This window comes from Populus euphratica, unplaced genomic scaffold (genome assembly GCF_000495115.2).
Source record: "Populus euphratica unplaced genomic scaffold, PopEup_1.0 scaffold81.1, whole genome shotgun sequence".
NCBI classification, from domain to species: domain Eukaryota; kingdom Viridiplantae; phylum Streptophyta; class Magnoliopsida; order Malpighiales; family Salicaceae; genus Populus; species Populus euphratica.
This window is the reverse complement of record NW_011499945.1, coordinates 288,967-305,144: the sequence shown is the minus strand read 5'-3', so window position 1 is coordinate 305,144 and position 16,178 is coordinate 288,967. Positions and strand designations below refer to the sequence as shown.

The window sequence follows — 16,178 nt, the reverse complement described above, 5'->3', positions numbered from 1 at the left end:
TGGAGTGCTGAGGTGGTGATGTATATTATGTTGGCGAGGTCTCCTCCGTTTAATGGGAAAACGATTGAAAGAGATTTCTAACGCAATTTTGAGAAAGGATTTGAGGATTCCTGATGAAGTTTTCTAATCGGTTTCAACATCAGTTATAGATCTTTTGAAGAGGATGTTTTGTAGGAGTCCCGCCAGGAGGTTGTCTGATGAAGGAGTATCAAGTGATCTGCTCTTGTTTCTAATACTTCGAGTTAATCACAGGACATCCATGGTTTTTATTGCTCTAGTAAGACATATTTGACGAGGGTGAAATTGTAGTAGAGGTTGATGTTTCGTGGCTCTTGCATGAGGACTAATAGTTATACTTCATAGCATGCCTGGTTCTGGGGTAGAGGAGATTCTTCAAGGCCAGAGATTTTTATAGAGCACCACTGCATATTGCTCTGAGTATCGTGGTGACTGCAGCTGCTTGCTTGCTCGACAAGGATGATGAAGCTGTTTGGTTAACATGTTGGTAATTATGGTGAAACTGATGTTTTTGCATTTTAAACTATTTCAAAAATACTTTTGCCTATTTTAATATATTTATGAATAAAACACAACATCTACCTTTTTTCTAAGAAGCCTGGAGTACAGCTTCTTCAATGTCACCGTCTTGACCCATAAAATTCTGCATAATTTGGACTCGTAATCCTCCTATCTCCTTGTAATTGATGGAGAGAGAAGGGCCCACCAAATCCCCATTAATAAAAATACAGCAGAACAAATCAAGCCATCATCAGGCATAAGCTGCCTAGAATCACGCAATCTTACAATATTCAAAACCCTTTCCTGCACTCTTCTGGATTTCTCTCTTCCCTTGAAAGCTTCATCTTTCTTCTTTCAGCAACCTTAAACTGGGTTTTTCGCTTTTGTTGCACCTCTTGTTTCCAACTCACAAACTGAGTCATTATAAACTGCATGGACATTAATCTTAGTAACTTCTTAACCTCTTAGTAATCAAGAATTATGTTTCCTTTATCAATTGCCAGTCAAAGTCCAGTTACCAAGTTGTCTCCAGATAACCCAAAAATAAAAATATTCTCTTCTAACAAGTTATCTCTCTTGAAAACAGTTCCATGCTCTTTTCACAAGAAGAACCCGAACACCATTAACAACCCTTCAAAGCCCAAGTCTTATCCTTTTAGCTCTATTTTAATAGCCCCAGATCAAGTTTCTCCTAAGAAAGGTAAGGTAAGCAGGGGATACGAGGAAAAGAGAGGTTTTGGCCATTTGGGAAGCCACCAGATGCTGGCTTTGTGTGGGTTTGGGTATTGGATGCAGGGTTTTAGGTGCTTTCCTTGGCTTGCTCTCAACTTCTATATGGCTCACAATCTCAACTTGCATTCATCACCGTTGCAACTTTTGCAAAACTCTGGTAACTTTCCCATGGTAGCTAAGCCTCTTTATGGAATCCTCTCAGATGCTCTTTACACTGGAGGTGCCCGTAGAATACCTTATATTCTAGTGGGAGGTTAGTTGTCTTATATCTCCTCTGCTTTGTCTAGTGAAAAAAAAAAACCAAAAGCTCCGCCCTTCCTCTCTATCGATCCAAGTGATGGAAGGGCAGAGGCCGTTGGTGTCCCCTCCAGTCAAGAATTGGGGCCTCACAATCACTAGCCAATATGCTTTTCTCTCATATGTTTTTCAGTGTTCGTTGCTTCTGTTTAAGTTGCTCTTAATCAATCATTTTGACAGACAGTTTTTTGAATTTTTATGTTTTAAGCTTATTGTTGGAACTTGTATATGTTTTCTAAATTACGCTAGATTAAGTTTTATTGGGCTTTGATTCTGGCATTCTGACCTTTGCTTGAATTGCCTCCATTTCTTTTCCCTACGTAGTTATGCCGCAATATTCTTTTTATCAATTTCCATGTCCAAGCCTTCTGTGCATGGACAATAAAAAGATGAGGTACCTTAATTTGTCAGATTAGATTTCATAGTGGCTGACTTTGACCAGATTCTATCTCTTGTTATCAAGTGTAGTCTTTAAGAATGCTAGAACTTGAGGGTGTATAGCAAATGGTGATACCCCCCCACCCCTCAGATGTCTATTGGAAGACATTGTAGGGATTTTGTTGAAGGGAAGAAAATAGGTATAGATCCATCATGAGAGATAAGGGAAATTTGAAAATTTGAAAACTCAATTCTAAGCCTATTGTTATCATGGGAGTAAGTTTGTCACATCCCAAATAATTTTAATGAATTTATCTGGTGGATTGATCTAGCTTATGAAAGAAGTTGACAGAAGTGAAATTCTCAGTCTTTTTGCAGGTGCTAGCTTGGGGGCCACTAGCATTGATTCCAGTTGCACGGGAAGCCCTTGGAATCCTTATGGCATGCATTCTTATCAGTAATCTTGGCGCTTCTATCACAGAAATAGCAAAGGATGCCCTCGTTGCAGAATACGGCAAAAGAGACTTGGGGGCCTCCAGTCTTACGCATTTATGGCTTTAGCTGTTGGTGGAATCCTAGGCAACTTGCTAGGTGGTTGTTTTTTACAGAAAACACCACCCAAGACCATGTTCCTTGTATTTTCAGTTCTGCTATCTCTTCAACTGGCATTTTCATCAACAGTGAGAGAGAAATCTCTTGGTTTATCAGAACCATCCGATCACAACCTTGTGAAGAAATCAATTTGGGAGAATATTAGGAAGCAGATAAGTGATCTTAAAACTGCATTAAACGATGACAACATCTCCTGCCCTCTCACTTGGATTGTAGCTTCTATTGCCACGGTCCCGGTTCTCTCAGGTTCCATCTTTTGCTATCAAACTCAGTGTCTACATCTTGATCCTTCAATTATTGGAATGTCACGCGTAAATGGTCAGTTAATACTTCTTTCCACGACTATAATCTATGACCGCTTTTGGAAAGAAGTGCCTATGAGGAAATTAGTTGGTGCAGTCCAGTTTTTATATGCCTGTTCTCTTCTTCTGGACCTTGTTCTAGCGAGACAGATCAATCTTAAATTGGGAATTCCCAATGAGGTGTTTGCCTGTTGTTTTTCGGGTTTAGCAGAAACACTTGCACAATTTAAGCTCCTTCCTTTTTCAATGCTATTGGCTAGTTTATGTCCACAGGGTTGTGAAGGATCTCTTACCTCTTTCTTGGCATCATCGTTGTGTTTATCATCAATTGTTAGTGGGTTCTTGGGCGTTGGGTTAGCTTCTCTGATTGGAATAACATCTGGTAATTACTCAAGCCTGCCAGTGGGAATTTTGATACAGTTCCTTGCAGCATTATTGCCTTTAGGATGGATTCATCGTTTATCCATGTCCAAACCCATTGTTGAGAAGGAAAGAAGGCGAGGTATGAGTAAAAGAACACGAAAAAATAGAAGGGTTGGAAGAGTGGTGTTCGGATCTATTTATGTTTACCACCGTGAAAGAGAATCTGATTCTGATTCACAGAGATAAACAAGCTAGAAGGACGATAACATTTTGCTGGACAATGAGTGGTAGGAGATTGGAGCATTTGAATTGTCTTCACACTGCCGAATCGTTGAATCATATGGGAATGTGATGCACTGTTTGCTATCAGTTCTACCGAGCCTATCTCAGCTGCGCTAAGATTGGAATGACCCTTCAATTAGTACAAATCCTCTGGCAAAGATGATCAATTTGTTTTAACTGGATTATTGTTTCACAAATGTGCACACATACATCAGCTCAGTGGTTCCATTCAAGCATTCTTGATCATTGAATTTTGTTATTGGATCCCAAGACTTGCTTCTGATATTTCTTAAAGTGAGTAGTTTAATTTCCAGAGGATCATATCTGCTGCGCATCAAGTTCATCTGGCAACTTGAGGGATGGTGAACAAGGAGGAAGGCATGTGGATGATGCATTCGGCTGAGCCATTTTAATCATGGAAGGCCTATATACCCAATGGTTAACTTTTTGGTAGTAATTCCTCCATGTTTGACTGTGGTACTCTTATTCCTAAGCTGTAACAGGCCATTTCTTTACCAAAATAAACGCATCAGAGCATCTTTAGGGAGTTCCTCGTTGTATGAACGAGAATTCTGTACATGGTTTACATTACATGAAAGAGAAACTGACAAATTTTCATTCAAACCCTATTATTTGCTTGCTTGTCCCCAATTGTCTTCCATCAATTTTGTGGTGTTTGTATCGTTGCCGATGGATAGATAGCTAGATAATATGCCTTTGGACAAGAATTGACACAAAAAATTGTTCTTGCGGCTTCATGAATGAGAGTACATTATGGCTCCAGTTGCACTCTACTGTGTCTTGTATTATGTACTTCTGAGTGGAAATAGGCTCAGCTTCTGCCATAATACTAGAGCCATTTTGTCATGGACAATATCCTGCAATTTGTTTTTAACAGGAACTGACCAATATATGAGCCTACCGGTGAGAACATTTCCACATCCACGATGAACAGCTCAAACTTAAGTAGATGGAAGTCTTTCTGCATGTGAAAGAAACTCGAGAGTCAAGATAGGAAGCTACCTGGGTACAAGTCAACCGATTCAACGATCAACTCACTGGTGAGGTAATATGCGTTGAAGTAAGAAAGCATACTTTGATCTCAATCTCCCCGGTTATTAAAGGAGCCAGCTGGTTTGGCAAAACTACCTTAGTTTTTACCTCAAGAAGCCTTGGCACCCCGCCTCCGTAACGGTTGTACAGCTTAAGAAGAGCAATTTCAATTAAATGGTGTAAAACTATGGTTAGGGTTCTGCCTCATGGTGCTATTAATAAATCCTATAGCATGGATGCATGCAGGAGGGTTGAGGGTGCCGAGCAAGAGGGGAGGGGACAGTTGAATAGAGAAATGAAATTACGAGAGAAAAGAAAACATGAAAATTCCTATTCCGTGCATAGTTTGTTGACTAATCGTCGTATCAGAACAAGTTTGGCGAAGCGAACATCAAGCATTGATATCAGATGGTTTCACTTGAAGCCGCATTTATAAGAACCTTATGAACCACCAGCAACTCTGCTTTTTTATTTCAAGACGTTTGAAAATGATTATTTTTAAAAAAATTTTGTTTTAAAAAATTTAAAATAATACTTTTTTATTTTTTAAAATTTATTTTTAACATCTACATATCAAAACAATTTAAAAAAATTAATTTCAAGTAAAATTTTATTTAAGATTTTAATAAAAAAACATGTTAAAACACACTGCTAAACACCTTGTCATATCAAGCGTTTTGTGCTCCAAGAACCTTGTTGCTGGATGTTTTAATTCTTTGACTTGCAAAAAAAAAAAAAATGGAAAAAAAAAAGCAAAAAGAAGAAGTTGTAGACCCAGCAATGTTACTCAATGATTGCGAATATTGCTCCTTTGAATAGTTACAGAATGTGACTCACTGCCAGGCGAATGAGGTGCCAGTGATGCCACTAGCAGATCGGCATATCTTAAGATCTTGTCAATTATCTTCAAGATTGGCCGCACTCTTTTCGTTTCAATAATTTGTTGAGAATGGTCTCTGTCCAAACTACAAATCCACACAGCTGAACTTGAAATAAGTTTGGCCAGTTTAAGAATGCATGCAAAATTCACCTGCAAGAAAAATGATTTAAGATTTCAGTACATGCCTAGGAATCGTTTATAAGCAGGATTGTTTGCAAAAGTAAAAAGGACATAAGAAGAGTTCCCAAATCCAAAAAACAAAGGCTTTCCACTGTCTTAAGTAAATTTTCCATGAAGCCTATTTTTCTGTCCGAGGCAATTTTATCAAGCTTTTAACGAATGATTGGAAGGCTAATGCACTTGAATTGTTCCGAATTAGCAGTTGTGCGTCAAATTAAGACAATAAAAACCCTACAGAAACAAACAGCATACGAACCTGAATGACAATTTTTCAGCAAACATTTCCAGAGGTATGGACAGCAAACAAGTCTCGATCCTTCGGTTAGTGAATGCATATTTGTGGCACCTTATGGTTTAGACAAGATATCCTCAATAGTAAAGGGAGACAGATAACAGAAGATCAATATCCAGACACCCATGCAAAATTTTCAAAATCATGAGAAACAGCAGGTCCTTTAATCAGTAATATGAGGCCACCCAGCAGTTCATAGATTGACTTGGAACAAGGATGCAGTTTATCAGCAGCATAGAAAAAATGAGTAGTGTTATTGATGCTTATCCAACTGCACCCAGGAGTTTTTGTTAAGCATCTATCTTTCATCATTGTTCTCACCTCAGATACTACATCCCATCTTCTGGAAGATGCATGTAGATTTGAAAGCGAGACATAATTCGAAGGGTTTTCAGGTTCTAACTGAACAAGGAACCTATAAGCCAGATCCTGCATCTCAGAATTTCCATGGATTATGGAAGCACTAACAAGAGCGCCCCAAACACTTGGACTAGGTTCCATTGGCATAGTTTTAATATAATCTAAAGCTTGGTCCAGCTGGCCTGATCGGCCTAACATATCCACAACACAAGCACAAATCTCAACAGTTGGCTTAATTCTATATTTATTTATTGCAGACTTGTAGATGCACAAGCCTTCATCTACCAATCCTGCCCGGCTACAAGCAGAAAGAACCCCTACTATTGTTATCATGTCTGGTTTATTCCCCAGCTGAAGCATCTTGTTGTATACAAAGACAGCTTCCTCTCCCTTCCCGTGCAATCCATAGCCAGAGATCATTGAACTCCAGGATATCGGATCCCTATGAAAAGAACCAAACTCAAAGACTTGTTTTGCATGATCCAAGCTCCCACACTTGGAATACATGTCAATCAAAGCATTGCATAAAGAAACATCATTATTGAGTTGCTTCCTAATGGCATATCCATGAATTTGTTTCACTCCAGTTAAACCAGCAACCGCGCTACAAGCAGGAAGAACACTCACAAGCGACACCTTATTAGGTTCTACTCCATCCCTCACCTGCATTTCATGAAAAAGAACCAGTCCTTCTTCTAGAGCTCCATTCTGCACATAACCATTGATCATTGCTGTCCAAGCATAAACATTTCTACACTCCATTCTATCAAAAACCCTTCTACCCACATCAACTCTACTACTCCTGGAGTACATATCAATCAAACAGCATCCCAAATGAACTTCTGTACCAGAACCCACGGCCAATTCAATTCTCACGATAAACCCATGAAGCTCCCTCCCACGGTCCCTTTTCCCCATATGCCCATTACACAGAGTCAAAAGACTGGAAACTGTAAATGCATCGGGTTTTAGCCCCTCAATCTGCATGTCTTTAACAAAACCTGAAACCTCCTTATCAAAATTACGATCCCCTGAATCCGCATGACCCGATAGAATAACATTCCAAGAACCGACATTTCTCTCAGGCATTTCATCAAATAGTTTCAAACATTCAACAAAACCCCCACATTTGCTATACATTGACATAAGAGAATTGGCAACTATAACATCCAAAACAAACCCAGTTTTTAAACTTTTCCCATGAATCAATTTCCCTGCATTCAAGTCACCAGTGTCGTGGCAAACTTTTGACATTGTCGCAAGGGTATAGTCATCAAGCAAAACACCACGGCAACACATTTGATAAAACCAACCAAAAGCTTCATTATAAGCACGATTTTTTACGAACCCATTAATCAGCGAGTTCCATAGGTAAACACTCTTGAAATGTAGCGAGTCAAAAACGAGTTGGGACAGAGCTGGGACGCCGTATATAGCATACGCAGAGATGAGTTTGGTGGCCAAAAAGGGGTTTTGAGTGAAACCAAGAGAGAGAATTCGAGCATGGCATTGTTGAGTGAGTTTGAGAGACTTGTGGGTGAGCGATAGACGGAGTAAATCAAGGAGGTTTTCAGCTGAAGAGACCGGAGTGGCATAACAGTAATTACGGGAGCTTCTGAGGCTAACTGCTTTCCATACAGAGAAAAGGGTCATTTAGAGCTCTGGAGTCTCGTTTGAATTTGGCGGGTGATTCTTATCGTAGGGGAAAAAATCGCCTGGGCCCATTGGGTACGAAATATGGGCCAGCCCGTACGTCGCTTTCTTAACAATGGATACTTATTTTTCAAATCTGGATTTGGCCTTTATTTTCACTATGCTTAGTTATCTTTTATAGTTTTTTAATACGTTTTCAAGTTTATTTAAAGTTTTGAAAACAATTTCTCATTTTTTTATTTTTTATTTTTTATTTTATTTTTTTTCCAAGCCAAGAGATAATTTATTTTATTTCCTAATAATCTTGCATTTTCTTTTATCGTGTGATAGGATGTTTTATAAAATTGGATGGCCTAGATTCTATAGTGGCCAGCAAGGAATTTCTACATAACATCTTAATTTTAAACATCTTTCTCGATAATTATTATTATTATTAATAGGATGAACAGCTCTAGCTTGTAAAGGGCATTATTGCAGTAAATTATTCAATTTGTACTTTAAAAAGTTGATTTGTGCTTCATGAAACTTTTTTAAAAAAAAATAAAAAAAAATAAAAGAGAGAATGTTCTCTTTTCCCATCACATCCATATTATTTTCCACTTCCTTGATCACTAGAATTCATTCCTAGTCGTTTTCATGGAAGAACTCCTTTTTCTAATCTAACAGACACAAGCAGATCTAGATTGATTCTTACATCGTACAGCTCCTTCTAAGACAGACCTGCGTGTCCTTTTCTCTTTCTCATCCAGACCACTTCTATCCCTGATCGAATCTTGGTCTAATAATCTATAGTCAGTGGATTTGGATTTAGGAAAAGAATCGAGAAAATAATTCTATATAAATAAATACATTACTTTAAAAGAAAAAAAAATCACATATTATATGATAGAAAACAAGCTAGCTTGGATTTAAAAAAAAATGACTACAAAATCAGAAAGGATAACATGTGAAATAAGTGGGAGTGAGAGAGAATCTAGTTCCGATCTCAACATGGGATTCATTGATAGACACAAATTGATTAAATAAGATGATTTTTGCTGGTGTAATTTCAACCTTTTTTTTTTTCTTGACGAAAAGTATCGTGACATTAATAAATCAAAAGTACAACACGGATTGTACTAGATTGGAAGTACTCTCCACGATCACATATTTTATTTTCAACATATTTAGTTATTAGCATGGAAAGTAAAAGGAATATATGATTTAATAAAGCATAATTTATTTTTTTATTATTTATCACAAAATTCCTAACCATTTCATGAATATCCATTAACAAAATTCTCTTGGATCTATATCTAACAAAAAAAAAATTGTGCGGGATTTATCATTAAACTACATAACAATTATCATCTCAATTGTTATTTATTTTATATTTAATTTAGTTAATGATTTTACAGAATAAAATATTGCTTAATTTTAACAAAACTTGAACAAAGTTTTTCTTGTGTAGGAACTATATCTAAATTTTTATACCACTTAAAAATACATGCAAATAATTATAATAACCAAACACAATAAATTTTTATATTTCATAATTACAGATAACATCAAGCTTACAACTCAAAGCACAAATCTTAGTTATTTTCACCTACCATATTTATTAACTCTATAGTTTTATATAAGAATGTTTTCATTAGGTGAATACAAATAAATATACACATATTTAAAAGAGATATAAAATACTTGAATAATACAATATTTTACTAATTAAAATCTCAGAAGATGTCAATATAACACATCTATCTATCTGTGTTTACTAGATGATTTTGGCTCATTAATAGCACGACGACATTCTGCTACTCTAGTACTTGAGTGGTTTTGTTCTTTACCACGACATTATCAAAAGGTAACATTTCTTCAAAGTTCTCAAGTGCATTACGAAAAACATTGAACCGCCGAGATGCATAAGTTTATCCTTTATGTTCTTCGTCAATATTACAAAGCATAAATGCGACCTCTTAACCCTCCCTTAAAAACAAGCCAACCTAATATTAGATTAAAATATCAATAAACATTAATGTTTTGTTATATGATATTTTATACTTGTAATACAATTTTATTTCATTATGTATGCTTGAAACTATCATTGAAAGATTATTTATCATAAGGGTTGATATAGCATTAGTAATAAAATTTACATCGAGTTCATGGTGCTCTTTTTGGATAAAGGTCAGGATACATGTATGCGGTTCTTTTAACTTTGTTATCTCATATAAATCCGATCTTTTTATGATATCTCTCATGAAAATATCACTTATATTCAGATTCTTGCACACATTGTAATTAAATAAAGGTCGAGTTTGATCATTGAACTTGATATTCAACTGAATGTACAATGTGTCATTATTTGCTATATTAAGTAAATTATTTTTATTGTTAATATTTTTTTCAACCTCTAAATTAGAGCATCCTAGGAAACATTTATGACTAAATGCTCAGTTATGAGAAACAATAAATATAGACCCAAAAACATCTTTAAATTCATAAAAAAATAGGTATTATTTCATTGTTGACATCATCATTAATATTTATTATCACATTTGAGTTTAACGCCTCATCATCTTCATTGACACTAGGATTAGAATAGTGAAATCTATGTTGATCAACGAATGAAAAGTTAATCATAGTATTATCAATACTTTGAAGTAAATCATCTGATAATAAACAGTTTTTAATGATGTTGAAGGTTGACAGATTGTGATGTACTTATACATATTTGATCAGAAGTTAGGACACATAAAAAATTGGTGGACTGCTCAGATATAATACCATAATGTTCAATCCACTTTAGATGAAAGAATCAATCATTATCTTAAAACTATTATCACATATATTCGATACAGAATAATATTGATGTTTACCTTTCAACATAAATAACATTATAATTACACTCCAAGTTCATAACAAATAGTTTCTTTTTTCGTGCATGACATGCCTAAATTATCATTTAATAAAAAACTACTCCTGTCTTTGTATGTGATACTACTGTTCACATCAAAAACAGTAGTGTCACCATGATGACATAATATAAAAATATTATACAACATTCTATATAAAAAAAAAATCTTATTTCAATCAATTGGATATAATTTTAACTAAATTGCATTACTTCAATAATAATTATCAAAATTTATAGCAAATTCAAACAGCTTTCTAAAATTTAATGCAATACATACTTCACCAAAATTAAACATAATTCATTATATAAAATCCAAATTTATAGCAAATTCAAACAATTCAAAGAAAATATCAAATTTGGCAACTTATCAACAATTTATTGCAATTTGCAACTCATTAAAATTATACATCATTCATGCTCTATTGCATGAAATTATCAAGCATAATTAATAACATTATTAGTTTATTCCATCCAATTCATATAAAATTTCTTATTCGACAACTTATCTAAAATTCAACGCAATGCATAATTCATTGAAATAATTAATTTCTAATTAATTGATGTTATTTTAATGTTTATCTATATCAAATCACTCCTAATTGATATCAGTACTAGTAATTAATTTTTCATTAATTCAATAAACCATAAATTTAACCTAAACATGGACAATAATTTCATTTCAACTTATAAAATAAACACAAATTAAATATAAAACTCATATATTTAATAGCAATCTGATATGTTTATCTAGGACTAGAAAGTGTTGGTGTAATAGCAGAGAAAAACGTTCTCGGATGCTTAGGAATTAAGATGAGTTCAAGTTTTTGTGGTGTTTTAAAGATAAAAAACAAGTGATTGGGGTGTTTGTTTCTTCTTTTTTGTTTTCTTCTTCACTGGGAGTGAATGAACGAGTTACATTTACAACTTGTATAGATCCGTTGAATTTAATCAAATTAATCAGAAGTATTGAAAGCATTATAAAATCATCATCATAACCTTCTTTTCCTCTAAATCAAGTGATAAAGTGTAAGAGATACAGTGGTCTGGTCTCTAGTTAAGAGGCAAAGGCCGGATTTTAAATCCTTGCAAAAATTAGATATGATGGTAACTCATTTGCATGTTCCCCTAGGATTTTTTTTTGTCATGAATAAGACTTTGTGCGTGTGCGTGAGGTTTTTATTTTTTCCTTCCCTTTTTTCATATTTGATAATGAAAAGATAAAAAAAAAAAAAAAAAAAAAAAAAAAAAAAAAAAAAAAACAGTAAAAACCAATGCTTTGAAGTTTGAATAGCTATGTATAATATGGGCAGCACCCCTTTTATTAGCTACAGGACAAGTAGAAAGATCCGTCGGAGGACTATCCGAGGTTGTCACATGGCTAGAGGCACCCGTTTCCTCTAGTTGATAGTCTCTTTTTAATGGGATTGAAAAGATGAAGTGAAATTGAAGTGCTAAATAAATTTTCATTTTCATGAATTTCTTAGTTTCAAATAATTGAATTTAGATATAGGAAAATTTAGCACTTTGTCATAGGAAAGAGGAAGAGGGTGAAGGGTAAGTAGCTTGTGCTATCGAGTTTCCATGATCCTGTGAAGAAGTAAAACGCAAGAGCAGCAAGTCATCCAAGAGAAAAAGGACTGCAAATTAAGCTCTTGAAGTGGAGGTCAGAGGCCAGACGCGTCCACACCTCAATTCATATGCAAAATTGGAAAAGCTTATTGATGGAGTACATGATTAAAATCTAGAGAGATACAGTCACCAAAATTTCATAACTCAAGCATCAATCCAAAGCTGCAGATTAAGAGCCTTCATTTGATGGCAAGCTAAACAGAAACAGTTGAAACCCCAAGAAAATGTAACAGCGCTAGATGATCAGTTAGCAAAAAGGTGACACCAAATTGTGCATGCAAGCTCTGCTTGTTGCACATGCCACACCAAAATTTCCATGGACATCATCCAGGTTCCACAAGCCATCCCAGATTATGTCCTCGTTCAAGGCCTCAGGCACCGATGCATTGAACATGTTATAAAGCAAGACATGCTCCTCGGTTGTGTTGGGGTATAAGGCATGAGGTGCCGTTTCCTGCCTCATTTGAGGGGTATATGGTGCGTTGTTTTCGTTTTCATCGAGCGAGGACATGATCTTCTTCATGTCCAAGTGATTTAGCTGCAGTAGTTGCTGATATTGGATTTGTTGCTGTTGTTGCTGTAGCTGCTGCTGCTGCTGCTGTTGAAATTGTTGCCTCTTTAAGAGATGAGTCCTTGCCTTGTCTGAGCTATCTGGAGAGAGCTTGGCCGCCTTCTTGAAATGGGTCCTCCAGTAGTTCTTGATCTCATTATCAGTTCTTCCTGGCAAGCTTCTAGCAATTGTGGACCACCTGATTTAAAAAAAAAAAGAATTAATTATCTATATGCTATGAAGCTTATTTAGAAAATTGCAATGAAAACTCAGAGAAAAACTCAAGAAGAATGGTGGGAGTTCAAGTTTTTACCTGTTCCCCCACCTAGCATGCAGCTCCACAATAATTCTCTCTTCATGTGGGGTTATCTGCCCCCTCTTTAGGTCTGGCCTCAAGTAATTCACCCACCTCAATCTGCAGCTCTTTCCGTTCCTTTTCAACCCTACAGAGCAGAAGACAGATACGAAATGCAAAAACATCAGTCCTGAGTAGAAGTGCTATAGTCTATGATGAACACTGACATTTACTAAACAAGTAAGGAATCCACAGGCGTCCTTAATCACTAGGAGTAAAAATTGGATTCCTTGTCACAGGGTACGGCACCAATGCAGCTGTACAATCTAACTGAGCTTGGCAATTTCCATTTACGCAGGCTAGAACACTGAGTTAGGACTTAGTAGCTAATTAGAGAAAAGGTTGTGTGTATACGAGTTAGATGCACACCTGCAAGCCTAGCGACAGAGTTCCATCGTCCTTCACCATGCAGCCTTACATATTCAACAAGCAACCTGTCTTCTTCAGCAGTCCAGGGTCCTTTCCTCCAGACCTCTTCAATGAGACCACCCCAGCGCAACTGCCCTGCCATAACTCCCAAAGAGATGTGCAAAGGAGGGAAAAAAGGCTTAGGTTTGTTAAAGTGTTGGCAAAGGCTGTCTTCCAAATTCTGTGCATCTGGGTTTAGAGTTTGTTGCATATTTATGCCTGAACAAAAGCCCCCAATTCCATCCCATCAGTCAATTTAGTGTCACCATCACATCATCCCTATCTTTCTTCCGTGGTGGGTGCTGGTGATCTCCGAGATACCATCTGACGTCAATTTTAATAATTGTTTTTTAAAATAATATTTTTTTAATTTTTAAAAATTATTTTTAATATTAACGTATTAAAATTATTTTAAAACACAAAAAAAATATTAATTTGAATTTAAAAATTTGAAAAAAAACACACACACACACACATAAACTCCCCTTGTTTTATCTATATACCCTCTCATTGCTTTGAGTTTTCAAATTACTGGCATTTTAATCAAGTGGTTGTGATGCAATGATCAAGTTTTCCATGGAAGGGAAAAGGCCTGTGCCACTCATACCAATACATGTGATACACACAAGGGCAATTGGGAAAATCTGAAAGATTGTCAAGACATCGGGTGACATGTCGTAAGAAGGATCGAATCCAATTAGATTAGGTTTTGTTTTGATGTAAAGTGAGACAAGGAGAGATAGTAATCTGATGGGCTGATGCCACGTATAGAGTAGGGCTTATGCATCAAGACACTAAGAGTAAAAGCCCCAAAAGCATAATCTAGATTTAGCAAATTAAAAACACATGGGTGGTGGGTTATTTTTCACTTGAAAATTACCCGTGCGCCAATAGGATCTTAACAGCTGTTTGATTTGCTTACTTCTCTAGGAGATTGATACATACAATCTCCCTTATAATGTAATTAAATAGAGTTGCTGGATACCATTTTACGCGGTGGAGACATTATAATATCGAACCGTACGTCACCTTGTTGACAGGTGTCTGTTTTCCAGATCAAAGTGTTCCGTGAACTAGCTGCGTACATTTTTGTCATGATTTTTTATTTATTTATATAAATATTCGGATTAACTTCTCCATATTATAGTTAATTTAATAATTTATTGGATATCATATAAGCCCAATAAATATATAAAATATCACGAGAATAACATATATGCATATTAAAACTTAAACCTAAATATAAAGAAAGAGGATAAGTCTCTTTCATTACTAGGCTAATATTTCACATGTTTTTTTTATAATTTTTTGTTTGGTGTAGTAATATAAATTAATTATTAAAAATAAATTAAAATTTTAGAAAACACTATTTAATAACATTTAAAAAAAATGGATGATCGGTAAAAAAAAACTGAAAATAAAGAAAACACTCGAAGATCATGATGATGTATTTCCGAGTACGTGTTGCATGTACAAATACAGGCAAATCTACATTAGGAACTGTAACACAAACAAAATTTGCAGTGATCAAATCTGCCAATGCTAGCATGGTGGTCACAGAAAATCAAAGTAGACGAGACCATGGTCCATCTCTTGGAGTTTGTCACCAAGAAAAAAAAAAACTAATTGATTAGATCATTGAAGTGATTTGTCATGGCCATCAGCCCATTACATAAGCTCAGACCATGGAGCAGCGTGTGACTTGACCATTCCACTATTTTAATAGTTTATATTGTGATTATTTTTTATAATATTTTTATTTAAAAATATATTAAAATAATATCTTTTTATTTTTAAATAATATTAATTTAAAATAAAAAATAAATATAAATATTTTAAAAAAAAATTAAAATACAAAAAAATAAAACTTGATCAATTTTAAATGAACTAAAAAAATATTTAAAACCAGAAAAAAAAATCACATGGTACTATTTTCCCTCAACCAATTATCTTGTTTAAAATATCTGTTTTTATTTTGAAAATTAAATCGCACTATAATCCTAGAGAATGACATAATGGCATAAAAAAAGAATGTTCACTCACACGTAACTGTATCAACCCAAGAATCCCTTCACAATTAATTAATCCAATCAGACACCGCTAATCCTTGTTTTTTACGGGTTTTTGAAGTTAAAAAAAGTTGGTCCGTCAGCATAAATGTACACTGCTTAAACTTGATTTGTTTTACAGCTAAGCATTATTAGTGCACTTGAGCTTTATCACGAAGCTACAAAGATCTCTTGTGGTTCCTTGTTTTGCTACTTTTGTGTTGTCTTTTCTGCTAACTGGGTGTCTTTTCAAAGCAGATTAGGATAGAGTTCTGAGGATGCTGTGGGGTTCCAAGGTGTGGTTTTTTAACTATAAATTTATTCTCTCTTGTTTTTACTTATAGCATTTTTTAATAAAAGTTTTAAATTTTAATTTTTTAAGATTA

At 35.1% G+C, this 16,178-nt stretch overlaps 3 protein-coding genes across 3 annotated transcripts; 1 reads left to right on the top strand and 2 right to left on the bottom strand.

Moving 5' to 3' along the window:
- Positions 1–881: 881 nt before the first annotated feature.
- Positions 882–3,690, top strand: LOC105137434 (probable folate-biopterin transporter 8, chloroplastic). The gene is given in 3 exon segments (XM_011043168.1): positions 882–1,504; positions 2,294–2,443; positions 2,446–3,690. Coding segments are annotated over 3 exon segments (1,659 nt in total). The 5' UTR covers positions 882–999; the 3' UTR covers positions 3,450–3,690.
- A 1,617-nt stretch (positions 3,691–5,307) lies between these two features.
- Positions 5,308–7,903, bottom strand: LOC105137510 (pentatricopeptide repeat-containing protein At3g12770-like). Its single transcript, XM_011043274.1, has 2 exons — positions 5,855–7,903; positions 5,308–5,568 (listed from the first exon to the last, which is right to left on the bottom strand). Exon 1 carries the CDS (start codon positions 7,901–7,903, stop codon positions 5,999–6,001), a length of 1,905 nt encoding a protein of 634 aa, XP_011041576.1. The 3' UTR covers positions 5,308–5,568; positions 5,855–5,998.
- A 4,522-nt stretch (positions 7,904–12,425) lies between these two features.
- On the bottom strand, positions 12,426–13,925 carry MYB305 (myb domain protein 305). Its single transcript, XM_011043166.1, has 3 exons — positions 13,706–13,925; positions 13,295–13,424; positions 12,426–13,180 (listed from the first exon to the last, which is right to left on the bottom strand). Exons 1-3 carry the CDS (start codon positions 13,845–13,847, stop codon positions 12,679–12,681), a joined length of 774 nt encoding a protein of 257 aa, XP_011041468.1. The 5' UTR covers positions 13,848–13,925; the 3' UTR covers positions 12,426–12,678.
- Positions 13,926–16,178: the final 2,253 nt, after the last annotated feature.